Here is a 23478-nt window from a genome sequence, read left to right on the forward strand (position 1 = left end):
CTGAGGAGAGTATTTTAACTAACCCATTCCGTTGGAGATGCACAACTCTCGGTAACTGTATGGCGGGTTGGCTTTTGTCTTAATGTGTTCCAAGGCTTGTAAAAGCAAGATGCTATCCTACAGAACGGTCTTTGGAGGAATACACCTATATGAGCCTGATTGCTGGTCACAGTTTATGAGATTAGGGTGATCTCTAGTAAGTTCATGAACAGGCCAGGAGTGACCAATATGCTCCACCCGAGGGGTCAGCCTTCGGCAACCTAGTACTGGTAAGACACTTGGTGAAACCCCTTCATGCCAAATTGACAATTCAAGGCCTAGTCCATTGTTCAGTTGTGGAGGAGTGTAGCTATTTGTTTTAGGTGGATGTTCAACCTTAACGGGTCTCCACTGAAAATACTGGTATATCAAAACAGAGTTTGGAACAGAGGACAACACCATGGGCCTTCGGGATCTGGTGGGGGATTGCTGAATATTAGTTGGGCTATAGGCCCATTTAACAATTTTAGAAAATTCCTAAGGGCCCATGCTGTCAAGGGAGTGGTGGAAAGTTTAGTCCCACATGGCTAGTTGAGAGAGATGTACACCAACTTATAAGGTGAGCTCTTCTCCCACTAGTATGAGTTGGTGTGAAGGAAGGAGAGGTGTTCCACACGCGCGCTCCTCCTCCGCTGCGCGCCTCGTCATGACGCGCGCGCCGCGGGTTGCGGGAATGAGCCGAACCGATGCAATGTTTTGCCGGTCAAAATTGGAGAGTCCATTACAGACACAAAATGAATATGAGACGTCATATTCATTGCGGAAATGGAAACGTCCATAATAAATACGTTTTATTGTGGAGATGGAAACGTCTGTAATTAAACGTGTTTATTGCTGGACCGTTCTCCTACCCGACTGGCTATATATATGAGGCATCGCAGCTCAGCCAAAAACACAACATTTCACACCTCTACTGCTCCCTGGTCGTTCCTTTCACTGCTGTTGCCTTCGGTGATCCCATCCCGTCTACAGCGTACACGACTGACGGGAGAACAGGCCTCCGAAACCCCGCTTCTCCAGATCCTGTACGGGAGAGAGGCGATTATGTTTTTGGGGAGCGTCTCCTACGCGACTGCTCGCCTCTGTTCGTCTACTTCCTCTACGTCGACTACTTCCGCGTCATCTTCGTCTTCACCATGAGTACTGACGTCGATCGTGTTGCTGCCGAGAAGGTCGCTGCTGACAAGACGATCGCCGACGAGGCCAACCCCTCCGCTGCTGCTACGGCCGGCTGGCCTACTGGAGGGTATAACACATTTACCCCGCTCCTATTTTATCTTCATGTGTGCAGTACTAGTGGTTTTCGTAGATGTTTCTACTATCTGCTTAGTACATGCGTACATCATCAAAATTCAATATGTCATTAGCACTGCCTATGTCATGTTCATGATTTATTATTGGATTAAATTAATCGAACAATTGCTTAATTTCTCAACAGCTCCGAATGAACACGTTCGTCACCGAAAATTGCTGCCTGAGGGAATTTGTTTGCGTTCCATATTACACACCGCACGGTCGAGTCTCTCTCTAGTATCGCCTCTCCTTTAAGTGAAAGGGTCACCAATACAACCCATATCCTCGAGGCCACACTCTCCTAGAAGTTAGTGTTAGACACATTAATTTAAGAAATAAGGTAGGGATAAGTTTTTTCGGACGGACGGAGTATGGGTTAAGATTAAATTTCTCCATTTTTATGTCGGTTTTGGCGGTTTGTCGTTGTCGACTGAATCGTGACTCAGCGGCAGGTGGAACTACCGCCTTGCTCACTACTACCGCACGTGCTGTATCATCCTCGCCGCATCACTCCACGAGTCCAATTCGACCCGTCTCTAAACAATTGCCAGAGTCCCGCGGCCGCAGACAACCTTCCACACAACACTTCGATCCAAATCGGGATCCTCCCTCCCCCACCCCGGTCTTTCATCCGGCGCGAGCGGTGCGCGCTTCCAGTAAGCCTTCGCCCCGCGGTGATTGCCCATGGGTTCGCTCACGAAGGCGGCGGAGGAGGGGCCGTCCGCGGCGGTGGACTGGTCCGACGAGGCGGTCATCTACGTCAACGGCGTCCGCCGCGTGCTTCCCGACGGCCTCGCCCACCTCACCCTCCTCCAGTACCTCCGAGGTCGCCCCCCTTCCCGCTCTCTAACTTGTATCGTATCACGAAAGCATCTGTGGCGCGCTGTCTGCACCTGAATCGGTTGTGCTGCTGCCCCCAGCCTGAACCCATGTGTCGTGATACTTTCAGACTCTGTTTCATGATTGTGGCTTTAGCTTTATCTATAAAGCGGGCGAAAGCCTGTAGCAAATGAAAACTTGTCGGATATGCTTCAAAGTAATGTTTTTGCTCTGTTTATGCAACCACACGACGGTGGATACTTGCTTGTACAAAAATCGTACAGTGGGACACGGAATCAACACAAAATGTTCTCTGAACACAGTTGATTTTGGAGTGTGCTGCTAATGTAGAAATGAAACTGAACTGACAAACAGACATGATGTAGTTAGTCTACCATAACTGATTCATAGCCACTAAAAGTTCAGGAAGATGAGTGGGTGCCATTATTCCCAAAATATATAAAATGTGTAAGAGCTCGTTAAACTGATCAAAATCCTGAACCGATAATAAGTGAAGGGAGGGTGCTACAAACACGCCATCTACAGGGAGCAGAAGAAGGTGATTCATAGCCTCACAGTCGATGATGGGGTGGTCTCTGACCATGCCGCCATGGCCGAGGCTGCCTTTGACCACTTCACCATGCTTCTTGGTACGGCCGAGGGGTGCGAGTTCTTGCTGGACCTGGACTTTCAAGGTTCACGCTCAGAGGACTTGGCTAGCCTTGGCGAACCCTTTATGGAGGGGAAAGTGTGAGACTGGTGCGTCGATTGCTGCGGGAAGGCGCTAGGTCTAGACGGTTTCACGGGGACCATGAAGGCCGATGTTATGGCTGCCTTTCTCAAGCCGCATTCGCTATGGACGGGGGTTCCAGGAACTGAACTAGGCGCACAGGCGCATTCTCCCCGCGGCCGAGGAGCACCTGTGGCGGCAGCCCAGATCGCGGGCCTCGTCCGCGGGCCGGCAGATCTAGAGGCGTCTACAGGCGGGCATGGTGGGCCTGACGGCGCCGGCTTAGGCACCGCGGTGGTGCCGTGGCCGGTCAGGTGGGGGCGGCCTGGATCCATCGTCCAGTCCCCGGCAGAGATGGTGGCGATCCGTGCACGAGATGCTTGATGAAGGTCCTTCGAACAGATCCGGGTGAAAACTTGCTTTCGGCTTACTGCCAAAGCCGGCGGTGGCGGCGCTATTTTGCGACATTCCCTTCTTGAAGGCATCGCCGAGGAGAGTTTCAAGGTCACTGTCTGCTACCTCCGGGGGAAACCCTAGATCAGTTGATCGGAAGACGGCGGCGTTCTTATGTCGTTCCCCCCTTGGGGGCGTCGTTCTTGGAGGTGTGCACGGTCTCGAGGGACCAGTGGACCGCATCTTAGGTGGAGCGGTGCTTCATCCTACACATTGATGGCGACAGATCTCGACGGCGTGGCGCAGTGCAGATTCGGCGTCCGATGTGCGAGGATGGACTCGCGCAGGAGGACGACGCTGTCTGGCGTCGTGGTGGCGTCGATGGCAGAGAGACCTGGCACGGTAGATGCAGCAGTACAGCTCTGAAGATGGGTTGGTGGCAGGTGGCTGCGGCGGCCTCATACCCGGCAGGCGTCCGGGTTGAAGAGTGCGCCGGACTGGTGGGTGCCCCATACCCGGTAGGCGTCCTGGTTGGGACCTCAGGTCATAGTTGTTAGGTTTGGCTGCGAGGTCTGTTTGGTATTAGGCCCAGACTATCAGCATCCCTACATCAACTGGATAGGAGTAGCGGCAGATGTTGCCTAGACGGTGGCTTTAGTCTTACTGTTGCATGACTTTGTAAGGTCTTGTGAGAATAATTAATAAAGTGGCCGCATGCATCGCCCAGATGTAGAGGCCGGGGGCCATCCTCCTTTGCTAAAGAAAAAGGAACCGAACTAGGCCCTGTTAATGCTCCTTCCCAAGTGACCGGCTGCCTTGGCCCTTACCGACTACCAACGCCTTCAGTCTCAATACACATCTTCTCCATGTTGGTGGCGAAGACGTTGGCCGCCAGGTTGTCACCTAGGCTGGGGGCTTTGGCAGAGGAGAACCAATGCATTTTCACCTGAAAACGCTGCATACATGATAATTTCATGTTGGTTCAGCAAACGGCGATATAGCTGCACTGGCTGGGTGAGCCGCGTGCCATGCTCAAGCTGGATATAGCCCATGCGTTCGATTCAGTGTCGTGGGCCCAGCTCTTTGAGTAGTGACCATTCTCTTGATGAAAGCCACGTTGCACAAGACAAACTTTCTAGCGCTAAAGAGAACCACCACCAAGGGCCAGTGGTGAACGGACAATGGAAGGTGTCGTACTAGATGCAGGAGGTGGAGCCCAGACAGCCAGAACTGAAGGATAAAGAAGCAGACTCACGCCATAAAGCCTGGTATGCATATGAATAGCTTCAAGGACCTCCAACAGACTCACAAGGTTGGTGAGCTAGCAGCTGAGCATGAAACTGTTGAAACTCAGCCCAAAGATGTGTCAAGAAATTGTAGATGCAATGAAGCTCCAAGTGAGAGTGCTGACATTCAGAGCACTGGTAGATTTGTCCAACCTCCGGTCCAAGAGAGTCAATCTGATGTCACGCCGAGGATAGCTGGGTAATAAGAAGTCATCAACCGTCGCATCACTCTGATTCAACCACTGCTCCTGTCGCATAGCAGCGAGGTACATAGAGGGGGCTCGTAGTGATCATGAACACGTGCCCACATCAACTGTGCCTAAGAAAGAACAACCACGTTGCTTAGAAACCGAGAATAGTGGAGGCACAACTATCCTCCTCAGCCCATGTCTTGTAGGCAGCAAACTGAGCCTCAATGGACGCTATAGCATCATCATAGTCAGCGACCACCTTCTTGTGAGCAGCTCAAGAGCATCCGTTCGGGTCGTAGACTGCTGCATTTGTCAGCTTCAAGCCTTCAAGATATAACGTAACACATAGTACTTGCATCATTTACATTTGGTGCTTTGCAAACTACTTCCTAATTTCTCTGTAGCTATGTATTGTAGATATCGGTCTTCAAGGAACAAAGCTTGGATGCGGTGAAGGCGGTTGTGGTGCCTGCACTGTCATGGTTTCATGCTATGATCAAACTACAAAGAAATCACAGTGAGAATCATATTTCTTCAACAAGTGATGTCATACTCATTCTATCTAATTTGAATTACTGTTTCTGGAAAACCGAATAAATGTTGCTGACAATGCAAATGAGCTGTTGCTGAAATTTATACATATGCAAATTTGCAAATGCTAGAGGTAACCTCGCTATTTCTATACACGACGTGCCTTGAACCATATTTATCCCATCCCATTCCTCAAAAAAATATTTATTCCATCCCATTCCTCCAACCAAACACCTAATGGAACCGTCCCGTTCCATCCCATCCCTCCAATCAAACAAAATCTGGAATAATTCCATTCTTCATGGAAAACACTGAGGTGGAACCATTCCATTCCATTCTACTTGGATCCGCCAACCAAACAATCCTAAAAAAACTGTGGGTCACATAGCAATGGAAATAGATTCTGCAGTACATTCACCCTTATTCATTCCGCTTTCTTCCAGCTGAAACACAACATGCATTTGCATACTGTAGCTTGCATGCATTTCTTAACCTGTGGTGTTTAAAGGGTATAGTGGTGTGCATTGCTAATGAGCCATTTTTGAGTGGCAAATGTAAATCCTGTATATTAACTGCCATGTATCTTTTGTGGTTATTGCCTATTCCTTGAATTTGAGCTCCATTTTGGCCCAAATAATTTACTTACTTTATGTAGGCATTATGCAATAAACGCCTGCCTGGCTCCACTTTATTCTTTGGAAGGAATGCACATAATCACAGTAGAGGGAATTGGAGATCGCCAGCGAGGTTTGCACCCAGTCCAGGTGATGCACTGTTTTTGTATGACTTGTGGCAGCTACATCTGTTACTGATATGATCCTGACTACCAAGGTAGAAGGTAGTATTTTTTTTCCCATGCTGGCTAGTGAAATGATGAATATGGAATATTTAAATTCTTTTATGATAATACTATATTCTGTTGATTAAAACGTACTGAAAAAGGTTAAGATTCTATAGCAGTAAAACCTATCCATGTATACTGCAGTAGGTCAGGTGTGGTTTTACATCATGTCTGATTCTTTTTTGAGAACATCATCAGGTCTGATTCTGACATGTGACATTAACCCATTTAGCTTGATACAAGGACGACAATGTCATAAAATAATTGACACACCGATACACTATTTACTGTAAGACTAGTATCCAGGTAAAATATGATTAAAAGAAGTTGCAGAACTTGGTGAGCACAACTAAGCAGCTCAATTTGGCATATTAGGAATATTGAGTAGATCAAATGATGAATTACCTACGCTTAGTACAGGAAAATATATTTTTCTATTTTGATAGGTTATATTTTTTATTATATGAATACACCATATTATGCAATCAGGTCAAGTCTCTCCACTCTCCAAAGATGTCAAGTGGACTAAGGGCATGTACAATTGTTGATAAGACAGCCTTATCTTATACCATGCATATCATTTAGAGAAGACAAACAAAGATATTATGCAATGGATTGTATGTTACTGTTACTCCTAAATTTATGGAATCATACATTCATACTAGAAAATACTCCTATGTAACTAAGAGATGACATCTTGTACATGTTAAGGAATATTAGTATTAGGAGTCCTATTAGACTTTGTTTCCTTTCCTTGTACCCCAAGTCTTGTGTAATATACATATGCCCCGTGGTCCTTCAATACAATCAAGTTGCATCCATAACAGTACAATGGGTACAATGGCCGAGAGGGACGAGTGGGCTGTCCCAGTTTGCTGAGACTTGCGCTTCTTTGGAGCAAAAATGGGCTAGAGGTGTAGAGTTTGGGGGATGGACTAGCTAGTGCTTAATTCCCCAAACCAGAAAATTTCCCCCATATTTAGATTTTGGGGGATGGAGTAGAGATGCTCTTAGCTAAGGGAAGGCAAGTCTTTTTTCTCATTTCTCTGTTCTCCAACTCAGCAATTATCTTAGGTGGCATTGCTAAAATAGCACCATTATACACACCCTAACAAAAAACCTACCCTCTCACTAAACGAGTTTACTGTCTAGAGTTTATTACTTGAAATCCATTTATTGAAAATGTGGTCATGTATAAACTATAAAGCTGTCACATGTTCGTGCTGTGTTAAGTTTCTACAGCCTTCTGTATGCTGGGAAAAATTAAGTGAAATATTGAGCAACATTACTCATCAGTTCCCTACATCCATTTGTATCTATTTGCCTTTCTCGTGACACTATGTCCATTACAGGAACGTTTAGCCAAGGCACATGGTTCACAATGTGGATTTTGCACCCCTGGTTTTGTGATGTCCATGTATGCACTGCTGAGATCAAGTAAACATCCTCCTACTGAAGAGCAGATTGAAGATAGCCTTGCAGGAAATTTGTGTCGCTGTACTGGCTACAGACCAATAATAGATGCCTTCCGCGTCTTTGCGAAAACGGATGATTCTTTGTACACAGCTTCACCTTCAGAAAATGCTAATGGCCAAGCTATCTGCCCTTCAACTGGAAAGCCATGTTCATGCAGAAATGAGACAGATGTCAATGCTAATGAATCTTCAACATTGTCTTCCGTGAAAGTCTACTTACCTTGTTCATACAACGAAATCGATGGAAATTCATACAGCGAGAAGGAGCTCATTTTCCCCCCAGAACTGCAGTTGAGAAAATTTATGCCACTTAAATTGAATGGGTTTAATGGGATCAGATGGTATAGACCTCTGAAATTAGAGCAGCTACTGTATTTGAGATCTTGCTACCCAGATGCGAAACTTATCATTGGTAACTCCGAAGTGGGAGTTGAAACAAAGTTCAAGAATGCTCAATATAAGGTCATGATCTCAGTTACCCATGTTCCAGAACTTCATACCCTCAAAGTGGAAGAACATGGCTTACACATTGGTTCTGCAGTTAGACTCGCACAGCTCCAGAAGTTCCTCAAAAATGTTATTGCTGAGCGTGGTTCTCATGAAACTTCGTCTTGCCACGCAATACTACGGCAGTTAAAATGGTTTGCAGGAACACAAATCAGGAATGTTGCTTCTGTTGGTGGTAATATTTGTACTGCTAGTCCAATATCAGATCTAAACCCACTTTGGATGGCCACTGGTGCAAATTTCCAGATAATTGATGTCAACAATAATGTTAGGACTACTGCTGCAAAAGATTTCTTTCTTGGCTATCGCAAAGTTGATTTAAAGGCTGATGAAATATTGCTCTCTGTTATACTACCATGGACAAGACCATATGAATATGTAAAAGAATTTAAACAGGCACATAGAAGGGAGGATGACATTGCTTTGGTGAATGCTGGAATGCGTATGCATATAACAGAGGCTGAAGGAAACTGGATAGTATCCGATGTCTCTATTGTCTACGGAGGGGTAGCTGTGGTTCCACTTACTGCTGCAAAAACTGAAAAATTCCTTGTTGGAAAGAAGTTGGATGATGGATTGCTGGATGAGACCTTTAATTTGTTAAAAGAGGACATCCCACTAGCAGAGAATGCACCAGGTGGAATGGTTGAATTTCGCAGTTCACTCACTTTGAGTTTCTTTTTCAAATTTTTCCTTTATGTTACGCATGAGATGAACATTAAAGGGTTACGGAAGGTTGGGCTGGATGCAGCTAATATGTCAGCTATACAGTCTTACACTAGACCTGTTTCTATTGGAACTCAAGGTTATGAATCAGTGGGGCAAGGAACTGCTGTGGGACAACCAATGGTTCATATGTCAGCTATGCTTCAGGTATTATTAACCTTGTAGTATTTACCTTTCCTACTTATAAAGATTGGAGTTGGTGGTGAGTTCACTCCTCTCTGCATTCTTACTTACACATGAGGCTAACAATCTTGTAAAAGTCACAACTAATAAATGCAATATACTCGCAAGCGGGACCATCACTGTTGCAAGAGGCACAAATAACGTTTGCACACTTACTCATATGCAGAACCAGCTGCAAAAGTTATAAGTGAACACATACTCTTACTCTCACGTGGGATCAACCTTCTTGTAAAAGGCACAAATAAATAAATACGGACGAGCCTTGAACTAAGAAACGTGTTATGTTGTTGTAGCTTCCTCCACTACTGGATAATTATTTGTCCTACGCTGTAACAAATTATTTTTGGAGCAAACATCCAAATGTGCACCTTTTTCTGTTACAAGTGCCGCAAAAATACAACCAAACTCCAAATGGAGCAAAGAAAAAAAACAGAAAAGAAACAGCAAAAAGGAAACTATATTTTTCTTTTTTGACTTGCTTGATCTCTCAATCCAATATGCTAGGTCACTGGTGAGGCAGAATATGTTGATGACACACCAACACCCCCGAATAACTTACATGCTGCTCTGGTGCTGAGTAAGAAGGCTCATGCTCGCATTTTGTCTATCGACGATTCAGTTGCCAAATGTTCCCCTGGGTTTGCTGGTGTCTTTCTTTCAAAAGATGTGCCTGGTTCTAACCATATTGGGCCAATTATCCATGACGAGGAGGTTTTTGCATCTGATGTTGTTACTTGTGTTGGCCAGGTATATCTGCTAGATCTGATATTTTAGGCATACAAGTTTTGATATGACTTGGGAGGTGGGGAATCCCACATTTTTTGTTAATTTTTCAGTTACACCTTTCTCTTCTCATTGGCAGATTATTGGAATTGTTGTGGCAGATACCCATGATAACGCAAAAGCTGCTGCAAATAAAGTAAATATTGAGTATTCTGAGCTGCCAGCAATCCTCTCAATATCGGAAGCTGTCAAAGCTGGTAGCTTTCATCCCAATACCACAAGATGCCTTTCAAATGGGGATGTTGAACAATGTTTTGCATCCAATACATGCGATAAAATTATAGAAGGAGAAATTCGAGTCGGGGGTCAAGAGCACTTCTACATGGAACCTCAATGCACTTTTGTCTGGCCAGTTGATTCTGGAAATGAAATTCATATGATCTCATCTACTCAAGTATGCTCTGTTGTTTAGTTTTGAATTTACAATGTGAATTGCATGTTGATAATATGGTTCATGCTCCCAGAGTTATAGCTTCTTCACAAATGTAAGCACTCTAGAAATAAAAGGAGTATGAACCTTTCTCTTGCCTGGAGATATTGCAAAGTAATACCCTACTGGACATCAGTATGCAGGGCAGGGGAAACATCTCACTTGCTACTCTTCTAACATGCCAGGTTAAGAGGCAGGGGTAGAGGTAGTGGGATCCACTGCAACTAGTGTTTCTGCTTGTTGTAGGCTATGGCCCAGTATCTGGTGCATTCAATTTTCGCAGTAGGCTTTGCTTTTTATTTTCGTAGTAGCCTTCACTTCTAAGAATTTGTATATTATGTAGTCCTTAATCACCTAATAACTCAATCACAGTAATCTTCAGTACTCCCTCTGTTCGGGTTTGTTGATGGCCAAATCGGTGGATTCAAGTCGATTTGGGCCTGAATTTTTCAGCCCATGGGGGCATGAAATCTTACCACGTGGAAGGGTGAGAGTATCGTAACTATGACCTTACAAACAGGGATTACCTGGATGTGCTTACCGGCCTAACACAGCCGAACAGAGGGAGTATAAATTAAGCCTCATGTGCATCACATCTACCCAAGGTTCATCACTGCGTTCTTTCGTCAAAGAGAAGTGTGTCCTAAGGTTGAGTGCTGTCTCGGTTCAGACCTTGGCAGGTTTCAGCGTGATGTTATTTCAGTGTGAACACGACATGCTGCTGCTAGTTATTACGTGGTCCCAAATCCATCACCCGCCATTCATCCAGGCCACGTGGAAGTTGCCGAGCTGGTTAAGGTGGTGCTGACAAACTTTTTTTAGTTATCTGTCAAACTTTAGGTTTAGAAAAATTATCAGTGCAGCGTGTGGCATAGATGCACGGGGAACATATGCAAAATAAATACAAGAAACAAGTATGACATTATTTAATACGATGGATGTGGAGCACTAACATAACAATGTCATACTAAACACATATATAAAATGGTGTATATTTCGCTATAGTTTGTAGGTTAGTAGTATTGCCTTTCCTGCCCTTATTTGTTAGTCACTTGTCTCTTGCTACTGGTGTCTTATGTCATGTTTTGTTCAACATGACATGTGTAGTCGGTCTTATACTCTTATTTGACTAAATGTTCTCTATCTGAAGGCTCCCCAGAAGCATCAGAAGTATGTTGCTAATGCTCTTGGTCTTCCACTATCAAAAGTTGTTTGCAAGACTAAGCGTATTGGTGGCGGATTTGGTGGAAAAGAAACTAGATCAGCAATATTTGCTGCCGCGGCATCTGTAGCTTCCTATTGTCTAAGAAGGCCAGTAAAGATTGTTTTGGACAGGGATGTTGACATGATAACAACTGGACAGAGGCACAGTTTCCTAGGGAAATATAAGGTATGGAGTTGAAACAGTACATTCGTTTCAGTCTGATAGTTAATACTGTGAGTTTGATGACTGGAGTTTGCTGAGTTTATAGCAAATAATCTCAGCAACTTGGTTGATTGGTTCTGAAGGACTCAATATCTCCATATGCATCATTTCTTGAGATTTGAAAGATAAATCTGAATGCTAATTGATAACCAGTAAATACACTGGACCACTGTCATGTAATGTTGAAGTCAATTGGGGACAATAACAAGTGGATGCTTAGCTCTGATATGACTAATACTGAACTTCACTTTCCTTTTTTGTATTCTACCTAACTATGGTTGATCTTTCAGCTTGGATTTACCAATGACGGGAAGATACAGGCCTTAGATCTTGAAATTTACAACAACGGTGGTAACTCACTAGATCTGTCCCTTGCAGTCTTGGAGCGTGCTGTTTTCCATTCGGAAAATGTGTACGCTATACCAAATATCAGAGTCAGTGGGAAAGTATGCTTTACAAATTTCCCAAGCAATACTGCTTTTAGAGGTTTTGGTGGTCCACAAGGCATGTTGATTGCAGAGAATTGGATTCATCACATGGCTACAGAACTCAAGCGGAGTCCAGAGGAGATAAAAGTAAGCATGCACAGCTTAGTGGATAATTCTAGCCTTGTCACACCATTGTTGGTTAACTAATATACTGTTTACAGGAACTTAATTTCCAAAGTGAGGGAACTGAGCTTTATTATGGCCAGTTGCTCAAGAATTGTACAATGCATTCGGTTTGGGATGAACTGAAGGCATCTTGTAATATTTTGGAGGCTCGCAAAGCTGTAAATGTTTTTAACAGTGAAAATCGTTGGAGGAAGCGAGGCATTGCTATGGTTCCCACAAAATTTGGCATATCCTTCACTGCAAAATTTATGAATCAGGTGAATAGCTTCCCCTCACAGACTACACATAGAAAGCTCTGTTTTTGGGGCCTCAGTTTTGGCTACTTAATGTTTGGGAATTCCATAAGACTACAAGTTATTCAACATATGTTAAAACTATACAGTCCACATGCTCTGTTTTTCCAGTTGTAAGTCTGAGAACATATTTTCGTGTTTTTCTGCTTAAATGTTTATTGAGTTTATGTCAATGTTTTTTTTTTTTGAGAAAACGCAGAAGATTTGCGTTTCATTGTATTGAAAAGAGGGGGTTTGTCACAATCCTCCTAGGAGGCGAGTTACAAGGCAAGTACAGGAGCATTATTGAACATCCCAGGTTTGAGGCAGGATGACGCGGAGGCCTAGGGCCCCTGCTCTGGCCCAAAGTGCAGCCTCGGCCTTGATCGTGCACGAGCAGGGTGGCGGAAGCGAGGCCCTTGTGCATCGGCTTGGGCGTGTTCCGTTTAGCCAGTCGCCACCAGTCGTGAAGCGTGGCGTCGTTGTTAGGCGGCGGACAAGGGAGGCGCAGCCATGAGAGGATCTCGTGCCACACCTGTCGAGCGAAGGGGCATCCCAGGAGAAGGTGATGTGTCTCTGGGGCCTGATCGCAGAGCGGACAGCAGGGCGGGTGTGGCAGGTTACGGCGCGCGAGGCGGTCAGCAGTCCAGCAGCGGTCGAGGTTCGCAAGCCAGTGGAAGAAACGCACCCGTGGTGCCGCCCAGCACTTCCAAGTTAGCCTCCAAGCCTGGCAATGGGTGGAACCGTGGAAGGTGGCGAGGTAGGCGGACTTGGCCGAGTACGCTCCATTCTCAGTCCACTTCGAGCGAAGGCTGTCCGGCGCATCGCTGAGGTTGGTTTGGGCAATCAGGCGCCAAAGGCAGAGGTATTCGCCGATCTCCGGGATGCCAATCGTGCCATGGATGTTGGTAGATGTAGTACTACATTATTTGCTTTCTGGTGAATGTTTGGGGAGGGATGGCAACGAGTCTAGCGAATTGTGATGATTTGTTCCCGCTGTCGATGTAGTACTACATTATTTGCTTTGTGGTGAATGTTTGGGGCGGGATGGCAAACGAGTCTAGCGCATTCGGATGATTTGTTCCTGCTGTCGATATGGATGGGAATGCTTTCCCAACCCCGCTCCCTGATTTGCTCATGTACATGCTATTGGTGTGCCTGTGTGTCTAAACTTTAAAAGCATGAATTTTTGCTCTAACCTTGCATTTGTGTAATCCTTCTATAACTCATTTTCTATCAGATCAGCATACGGCTATACTTATTTCTACTTAGATTTATCATAACAACAACAAAGCCTTTAGTCCCAAACAAGTTGGGGTAGGCTAGAGGTGAAACCCATAAGATCTCGCAACCAACTCATGGCTCTGGCACATGGATAGCAAGCTTCCACGCACCTCTGTCCATAGCTAGCTCTTTGGTGATACTCCAATCCTTCAGGTCTCTCTTAACGGACTCCTCCCATGTCAAATTCGGTCTACCCCGCCCTCTCTTAGACATTCTCCGCACGCTTTAGCCGTCTGCTATGCACTGGAGCTTCTGGAGGCCTACGCTGAATATGCCCAAACCATCTCAGACGATGTTGGACAAGCTTCTCTTCAATTGGTGCTACCCCAACTCTATCTCGTATATCATCATTCTGGACTCGATCCTTCCTCGTGTGGCCATACATCCATCTCAACGTACGCATCTCCGCCACACCTAACTGTTGAGCATGTCGCCTTTTAGTCGGCTAACACTCAATGCCATACAACATTGCGGGTCGAACCGCCGTCCTGTAGAACTTGCCTTTTAGCTTTTGTGGCACTCTCTTGTCACAGAGAATGCCAGAAGCTTGGCGCCACTTCATCCATCCGGCTTTGATTCGATGGTTCACATCTTCATCAATACCCCCATCCTCCTGCAGCATTGACCCCAAATACCGAAAGGTGTCCTTCTGGGGTACCACCTGGCCATCAAGGCTAACCTCCTCCTCCTCACACCTAGTAGTACTGAAACCGCACATCATGTACTCAGTTTTAGTTCTACTAAGCCTAAACCCTTTCGATTCCAAGGTTTGTCTCCATAACTCTAACTTCCTATTTACCCCTGTCCGACTATCGTCAACTAGCACCACATCATCCGCAAAGAGCATACACCATGGGATATCTCCTTGTATATCCCTTGTGACCTCATCCATCACCAATGCAAAAAGATAAGGGCTCAAAGCTGACCCCTGATGCAGTCCTATCTTAATCGGGAAGTCATCAGTGTCGACATCACTTGTTCGAACACTTGTCACAACATTATCGTACATGTCCTCGATGAGGGTAATGTACTTTGCTGGGACTTTGTGTTTCTCTAAGGCCCACCACATGACATTCCGCGGTATCTTATCATAGGCCTTCTCCAAGTCAATGAACACCATATGCAAGTCCTTCTTTTGCTCCTTATATCTCTCCATAAGTTGCCGTACCAAGAAAATGGCTTCCATGGTCGACCTCCCAGGCATGAAACCAAACTGATTTTTGGTCAGGCTTGTCAATTCTTGTTAAGCGGTGCTCAATGACTCTCTCCCATAGCTTCATTGTATGGCTCATCAGCTTAATTCCACGGTAATTAGTACAACTCTGAACATCCCCCTTGTTCTTGAAGATTGGTACTAATATACTTCGTCTCCATTCTTCTGGCATCTTGTTTGCCCGAAAAATGAGGTTGAAAAGCTTGGTTAGCCATACTATCGCTATGTCCCCGAGACCTTTCCACACCTCAATGGGGATACAATCAGGGCCCATCGCCTTGCCTCCTTTCATCCTTTTTAAAGCCTCCTTGACCTCAGACTCCTGGATTCGCCGCACAAAACGCATGCTGGTCTCATTAAAGGAGTCGTCCAGTTCAATGGTAGAACTCTCATTCTCCCCATTGAACAGCTTGTCGAAGTACTCCCGCCATCTATGCTTAATCTCCTCGTCCTTCACCAAGAGTTGGCCTGCTCCGTCCTTGATGCATTTGACTTGGCCAATATCCCTCGTCTTCCTCTCTTGGATCTTGGCCATCTTATAGATGTCCCTTTCACCTTCCTTCGTGCCTAACCGTTGGTAGAGGTCCTCATATGCCCGACCCCTTGCTTCGCCAACAGCTCGCTTTGCAGCCTTCTTCGCCATCTTGTACTTCTCTATGTTGTCTGCACTCCTATCCAGGTATAGGCGTCTGAAGCAATCTTTCTTCTCTTTAATCGCCTTCTGGACATCATCATTCCACCACCAGGTATCCTTATCTTCGCTTCTCCTTCCCCTGGACACTCCAAACTCCTCCGAGGCCACCTTACGAATGCAAGTCGCCATCTTCATCCACACATTGTCCGCATCCCCTCCTTCCTCCCAAGGGCCCTCCTTAATGACCCTCTCCTTGAACGCCTGAGCTACCTCCCCCTTGAACTTACACCACTTCGTTCTAGCGACTTTGGCACGCTTATCCCGCTGGACACGAATCCGAAAGCGAAAGTCAGCAACCACCAGCTTATGCTGGGGTACAACACTCTCTCCAGGTATCACCTTACAGTCTAGGTACGCACGCCTATCTTCTCTTCTCGAGAGGATGAAATCAATCTGGCTACAGTGTTGGCCACTACTAAAAGTCACCAGATGTGATTCTCTCTTTCTAAAGAGGGTGTTAGCTACAATCATGTTGTAGGCTAGAGCAAAGCTTAAGACATCTTCTCCATCTTGATTCCTGATGCCATAGCCAAAGCCCCCATGCACCCCTTCAAAACCTGTGTTAGATGTACCCACGTGGCCGTTGAGGTCTCCTATGAAGAGCTTCTCACCAATCGGTACACTCCTAACCATGTCTTCCAGGCCTTCCCAGGACTCCCTCTTGGTGTTCTCATTGTGGCTAACTTGCGGGGCATACGCGCTGATAACATTGAGAACCAAGTCCTCAACTACCAGCTTGACTAGGATAATCCGGTCTCCACGTCTCTTGACGTCTACCACTCCATACTTGAGGCTCTTGTTGATCAAGATGCCTACGCCATTTCTATTTGCAGCCGTCCCCGTGTACCACAGCTTGAAGCTGGTATCCTCCACCTCCTTCGCCTTCTGTCCTCTCCATTTGGTTTCTTGGACGCAAAGGATATCAACACCTCTCCTCACCACTGCATCAACTAGCTCCCGAAGCTTCCCTGTCAGAGACCCTACTTCCAGCTACCTAAGCGAATCCTCCTAGGCTCGGCTAGCTTCCTTACCCTTCGCACTCGTCGAGTCAAATGCGAAGACCCTTGTTCATTTTCCACTACATCCAGGCGCCGATGTAGCGCGCCACTAAGGATGCGACGACCCGATCCTTGCTCACTTGCCACCGTATCTGGATCAAGATACGGCGCGCCACCTGGGGGGTGACGGCCCGGCCCTTGCCCATTTTCCACCACACCCGGGTTCCGATGTGGTGCGTCGCTGAGAGGGTTACGCCCCAACGAAAATCTTTTGCGTTTCATCTCCATAAGAGTGGCTGAGTTTTTACGTTGGCTCGCCAAGCCTATCACAACCCTCCTCCTTTACCCGGGCTTGGGACCAGCTATACTTAGATATATCATAAAGCAAGTTAAAACAAAATTGTGGAGAGGTTATGAATTTTAGCCTCGTTGGGCCCTCCACCTGATAGCTAAACGGATAATGGGGGCATCCCCGGTGTGGGTGGTGTCGTAGTCATCTCATATGTACCCCAGAACACGTGCTAGCAGTGTCTACCATGTCACAAGCCCATCGTAGTTGCTGGTTCTGGTACTAGGGAAGCATTTGTGCTCGGTGTGGATTGTGAATTGGAACGAAATTTCATTAATATGCTGTATTTTGTGCCATTTCTCGCCAGTGTATACTCCAGTACCATGATGATATTTTGAATCCTTGTTTAAATTAGAGATGTTCCACTGAAAAATATTAAACAAGTAAAAAAATTAGCTATGGGTTACATTATTATATGTTTGTTTGCATCGTAATTGAATATAACATAAGTTTTGATGGATGAACAATTGCAGGCTGGTGCTCTTGTGCAAGTTTACACTGATGGCACTGTCCTGGTAACGCATGGCGGGGTTGAGATGGGACAGGGTTTACACACAAAGATAGCCCAAGTTGCCGCCTCATCACTAGATATCCCTCTAAGCTGTGTATTTATCTCAGAGACAAGTACCGATAAGGTGAGATTTGGAACCCATGCCTGGTAAGGGGGGCCAACAAGTCTCCCTCTACACAAGATATATTTACTTTTTTTTTTAATTATACTATTTGTGTTAGCAACGATGGGATGATAATGTATTTCATGTGTTTAGGTTCCAAATGCTTCACCAACAGCAGCCTCTGCCAGTTCGGATTTGTATGGTGCTGCAGTTTTGGATGCTTGTCAGCAAATAAAGGCTCGGATGGAACCCATTGCTAGTAGGGGGAATCATAAGTCCTTCGCTGAGGTAATTCTACCAATATCCTATTCTATATCTTTGAGTAGTTGGGCAACATTATTGATGCTTGCTTGAAGAATCTTGGTGAACTGTATGAATTCATTATTTTATTTCTGAGACAACTAAATATGATCAATACTGTCATTATGCTATGTTGACACCTTGTAATGCTTACTACCTGGTTATGCTATCGTAGCAATCCTTCGGTCATGGCTCTTTCCATTTGTACAATGCATTATCTCTAATGATACTGCCGGTGTATAGGCCTAGTGTTGGGACCAACAACTGGGTAACCAGTACAGGACTACAGGCAATGTACCAATCTTTTGACTAGTAAAACCATCGGGAGTCAGTGTAATGGAGTGTAAGCACGTAAAATAGTTTGTAACGTCTGTACCATCAAGTATGAAAAAGATCCATGATATGCATCTACTGAACGCTGCTCTTCGCATTTGCTGGTCCTGGCTTGCACGCATCGACAGTGGCCATCCTTGGTTAGGTTTGTAGGTTCCCATCTCCTCCGATGATGCTCCATTATTCCATTCTTCCACGATATGCACTGGTGGTGACGGATTGGTGGCTATATTCTGGAAGGACTGATGGATAAAACGGAGCCTCTGCCGTTGACATTACTCCAGAGATCGTCACTGCAGTTAATCTTCCTGGCAGCAGGCTTGGAGGTGTTGCCGATGGAACGGAAGCACCAATCATCAGAGTTGTGCTCCTTAGGCGCAGGAGAGGCGAAGTGCAGTCCGAAGTGCAGCAAGCAGTTTGTCCCTACACACCGTGCGAATGAGCAGTTCACGACTAGGTGCAAAGCTGACTCCAGATGAATGCGACAGAGAGAGCAGATAGGGCTGTGGGGCATCCCTGCTTGAGGAGCACGTCGGCGGTGTCGCATCTTCTTGACATCTATTGACTTTTAACTCTGAAAATAAAAGGGTAAAGAGGTGTTACAAAGTGCGCTTGACGTTGTAACTCCATCTAGCCACTTGAAATCATCCTTTCCCCTCTGTGAAATCCCTTGAAACCCTCAGTCCCTCACCTTGATCGCCAAGCACCGAAGACTGTTGATTTCTAACCCAAATATATGTTCTCTCACCATATTGTAGAATTTTGTGTGCTTCCCTAGCATACTATGCCTGCATTTTGGGAGAGTGCTTACTGCCACGAAGTTGCCACCTCCAGGATTGCAGTATACAACCCATTTCTTTGCTGTAGGTACTGAATTTCTCCTTCATCTGAGGAAGTGGCAGTGATGTCATATTTGCCCTGTACTGACATTTGACAGCTCACAACTAGGGCTGACAATGAGTAGAGCTCTAGCTCTCCCCCTTTGAGATTGTGTTTGTTAAAAATTTGATAAAAGTGAGTGTGCCATCGAAGGAATAATGTTCACTTATATGAAATATAAATCGTTTGATAAAGGTTAAGCTGAACTTGACAAGTTGTCAAAATTAGGGATATACATCTAAGCGAACCCTGTCAGGCTATTCAAACTTTGTAGATTCACAATTTTGAGTCCATGCTCAAGCTCATCTGGGTTGTAGCTTGAGCCAAGATGATCCCATTAGCTTCTCTGAGCTCAAGCTTTTTGGTGCCTCTGTCGCCAGCTGTGAGCATGCGAGTATTCTTCTAGATTGATTGATGCAGCTGGCTTGGTGATGCTTCCTGCTATGCACACATAACCTAGGTGTATGTTAATGGATAGTTAACCTTAATTCAAAAATATTGTATTATAACATTAAAAAATTAGCAGTCCAATTAATTTTGGTATGGCCTTTTATCTTCTGTTTTTCAGTTAGCTCAAGCATGCTACATGGAACGGGTAGATCTCTCTGCTCATGGGTTTTATATCACCCCTGATATCGGGTTTGACTGGATTGCTGGCAAGGGGAGTCCATTTAATTATTTCACCTATGGAGCCGCATTTGCAGAAGTTGAGATTGACACCCTAACTGGGGATTTCCACACAAGGACAGCTGATATTGTCATGGATCTTGGCTATTCGATTAATCCAGCAATTGATATTGGCCAGGTATGTTTACAGGATATGATGGATTAGGATTCTGGAGCAGTGATATCCTCTCCCCCTTTTTTTTTGTATTGTTCTTCAGCTTCGATGCGTTATTTCAGATTGAAGGAGCTTTCATCCAAGGTTTGGGTTGGGCTGCCATGGAAGAGCTAAAATGGGGGGATGACAACCACAAGTGGATTCGACCTGGATACCTTTTCACTTGTGGTCCTGGCTCTTACAAAATACCCTCTGTAAATGATATACCTCTCAATTTCAAGGTTTCACTATTGAAGGTAAGTTCCCAATATATAAACGCATTATGTCTTCAAGGTGTGTAGGGGGATATTAGACCTGGTTGAAGAAGTTGGATTCAAAATATTACAACGGAAAAGTGTTGTTTTGTACTGCAACATTAGAAGTGAGCTGCTACAACATCAGTTCGTTGAACATATCTGGCATTGTTATACACATACTGTAACATGCTCACCAGATCTCGCAAGAAATGCTCGCTGAAACTACTGAGAAAATCATTTTAAAATGAAATCAGACATCGTTTAACCAGTCTTATACTATCCGTAGCAGTCAATTGTTGCTATTCTGCCTTGTGTTGCCTTTGGTGTTTAAATGTAACCCTGTGCTACATAGCTAATTCATCATCGAATCATGGTAACTAGGATCTGAAAAGAATTAATGCTTTTTATCAAAAGGAATGGCAATTGATACCTGACAGGATACCATTCCAGAGGCCATAGGCATTCCAGAGTACATATTAACTTCCTAGCTGTCTTCTCACAAGGCACTCCTGAATTTTGTTGTTTGGGAAGGCATGTATTTATATTCGCTTGCCTGGTGTCTCTTGATTAACCTGCATGTTATTCTCTTCACTGCAGGGTGTTCCAAATCCAAGGGCTATACACTCATCCAAGGCTGTAGGAGAGCCACCGTTCTTCCTCGCTTCCGCCATCTTGTTTGCGATAAAAGACGCGATCGCGGCAGCTAGGGCGGAGGAGGGTCATCTCGACTGGTTCCCTCTCGACAACCCGGCAACGCCTGAAAGAATAAGAATGGCGTGTGTTGACTCAATTACGAAGAAATTTGCGAGTGTGTATTACCGTCCCAAGCTTAGTGTATAGTGGTTACTGCCAGAGTAGCCGATACATTCAACGTAAATGTGTACCTGTTATGTGGTTGTACTATACTGTACAGTACGGACACGCTGTGTGCAAGATAAAAGTACAGATGAAGTGTTGATATAGGATTACGAATACCACATACTTCAAATAACCTCTGAAATATGAGCAAAAACAAATAATTTGATTTTTTCCGGTTTCTCTGGCAGGGACAATTTAAAAGGCCACTACATTTAGGGTTCGATTTTGAATGCAGAGTTTGATTCGCGTATCATTTCATTTCATTGACACGATGTATGAATGTCTATTTGTGCAAGAGCCATATGATTACATTTGCATAGTTTTTTCATGTTGACATAGTATCAAGATATGCCGATGATTATATTTTGTAGATATTCAGAACTTTCTGAACTAGGTGAAGAGGAGAGAGAACATAGGCTCCATGTGCAAACATGTTCATGCTTGGAAAATTCAAGTGCAATAATTGATCCACTTAAATTGTTTATGGGAGTAACCAGTATGTTTTTAACATCCTTTCGAATGCAGCGATCATAGGTCAAGGTGATATATTGGTAGACTTATGACAGAACAAACAACTACTTGTGAATCATGTAAAGCTTAAGCATCCACTAGTATACATTATTTTTGAAACTATTAATCCAAGTGTACTTGCATTTTGATGATTTTTTTGCGGTGAGTGTTTTATGTTTTGGGGGATATAAAGCAAGGCTGTCATGTTTCGTAAAAATGATTTGGCGTTCCTTGGGAGTGAGGGTGAAACATTTTATACATCGTATATAATACTGCTTCATGTTTGCTAAAGTTGTATTCATAATTGTGTGATTGCTTTTAGACTGCATTGGTAGATAATTGATAGTTTTACAACACAAGCAAGCAAAATAACTGTTCCTGGATCACATATATAACCAATATTTAGGACAAAACAAGGTGCAACCGATGGATATTGTCATGCAAGACAAATATCTTTTACATATCATCATAAAAATGTATATTTTATGTATCACCTTAACAGTTCAATGAGTGGATGGTCAATGAAAAAACGCAACAAAGAAAATGGCGCAGCAACGCGCGCGATTGCTTTTAGTATGTAACCAAGGTTTTAAATAGTCAAGCTATAGCCTTTGAAGAGCTCTCCAGCCAAAGCTATGCACTTTTAATGCTAAATTGAAAATGACGCTAATAGCCTGTTATTTCCCGCTATAGCGCTAAATTTGGAGAGATTTAGCCCGCTAAGCCTCTATACAAAACCATCCGTCTGCCTTATTCTTTATTCTTGTTTCTGATATATATTATGTGTTGATGCAAAGCTTGGTTATTGAATTAGAACACCTGATTTTGATGTTCAAACATGTGTATATTTCATGTATATGCGATATATCATATATGATGCCTGACTGAATACTCGTTTTTTTCTTCAGTTTCTCGTGGTTTAAGAAAAACGCTAGATGAGGCTTGGTTTCGCTTTCACTGTAGCTTTTCATAGCTTCTGTTGGAAATATGAGCAATTTACCAAATGATTTTATTATCAGAAATATTAGATAAAGCACGACTAGTATAACAGTGATAAAACAAGTCATGCGATTTGATAAAGAGAAGGTAAACAACATCTTCATATATGAACTGCAACTAAACACATCTAGAGCAGATAGTATAGCAAGTTGCATATAACTAAACACATCTAGAGCAGATAGTTTAGCAAGTTGCATATATGAAACAGAGTCTAACATATCTAGGGCAAACACTAGAACAAGGAACTGTAGAAGGGTCTCTAACAGAAAGAGGAAGAACACGTACGGGACAACAGCAGCAGAAGCACTGGACTTGGGGTCGACATCCTCTCCAGCCATGTCGTCGATGAGGTTGTCGACGTCGGGGAAGAAGTCGTCATCGGGGAAGTAGTCGTCGGAGTCCGTGATGGAAAAGTCAGTAGTCGCGTGGAGCGCTCCCCAAAAACCTTATCACCCTTCTCCCGTACAGGACTCAAAGTGGTGCGGTTTCGGAGGCCTACTGTCCCGACTCGCGGTGCACGCCGCAAGCCGGGATGAGGAAGACAGCAGCAGCTCAGTGCCCAGGAACTTCTGGTGCGAGAGGAAGAGGATCTTCTGGTGCGTCTCTCTCGGAGGAGCGACCTCCCTTTTATAGGCGCAAGAGAAGGAGGTGAGAGGCTGCGCCGGGAGCTGAAGGGATAACTTTCTAGCTCCCGAGTGGCCTTTCGTATACCCGTAGTGCGTGGCAAAAATTTAGACATCGGCTCGGCTCATTCCCGCAACCCGCGGCGCGGCGCGGCGGGCGGCGGAGGAGCGCGCGTGGATGTCCCTCTTGTTCTCATGCTCATACATG

General features: G+C 44.8%; 1 protein-coding gene across 1 annotated transcript; it reads left to right on the forward strand.

Annotated features, from left to right (window-relative positions):
- The first annotated feature begins 1810 nt into the window (after nt 1–1810).
- Nucleotides 1811–21307, forward strand: LOC109742032 (xanthine dehydrogenase). Its single transcript, XM_020301115.4, has 14 exons — nt 1811–2158; nt 5169–5268; nt 5938–6046; nt 7476–8978; nt 9519–9761; nt 9877–10191; nt 11378–11617; nt 11944–12228; nt 12303–12524; nt 17551–17712; nt 17845–17979; nt 19772–20008; nt 20107–20280; nt 20878–21307. Exons 1-14 carry the CDS (start codon nt 2017–2019, stop codon nt 21118–21120), a joined length of 4110 nt encoding a protein of 1369 aa, XP_020156704.1. The 5' UTR covers nt 1811–2016; the 3' UTR covers nt 21121–21307.
- Nucleotides 21308–23478: the final 2171 nt, after the last annotated feature.

The sequence above is a fragment of the Aegilops tauschii genome, chromosome 1 (genome assembly GCF_002575655.3).
Source record: "Aegilops tauschii subsp. strangulata cultivar AL8/78 chromosome 1, Aet v6.0, whole genome shotgun sequence".
Lineage (NCBI taxonomy): Eukaryota > Viridiplantae > Streptophyta > Magnoliopsida > Poales > Poaceae > Aegilops > Aegilops tauschii.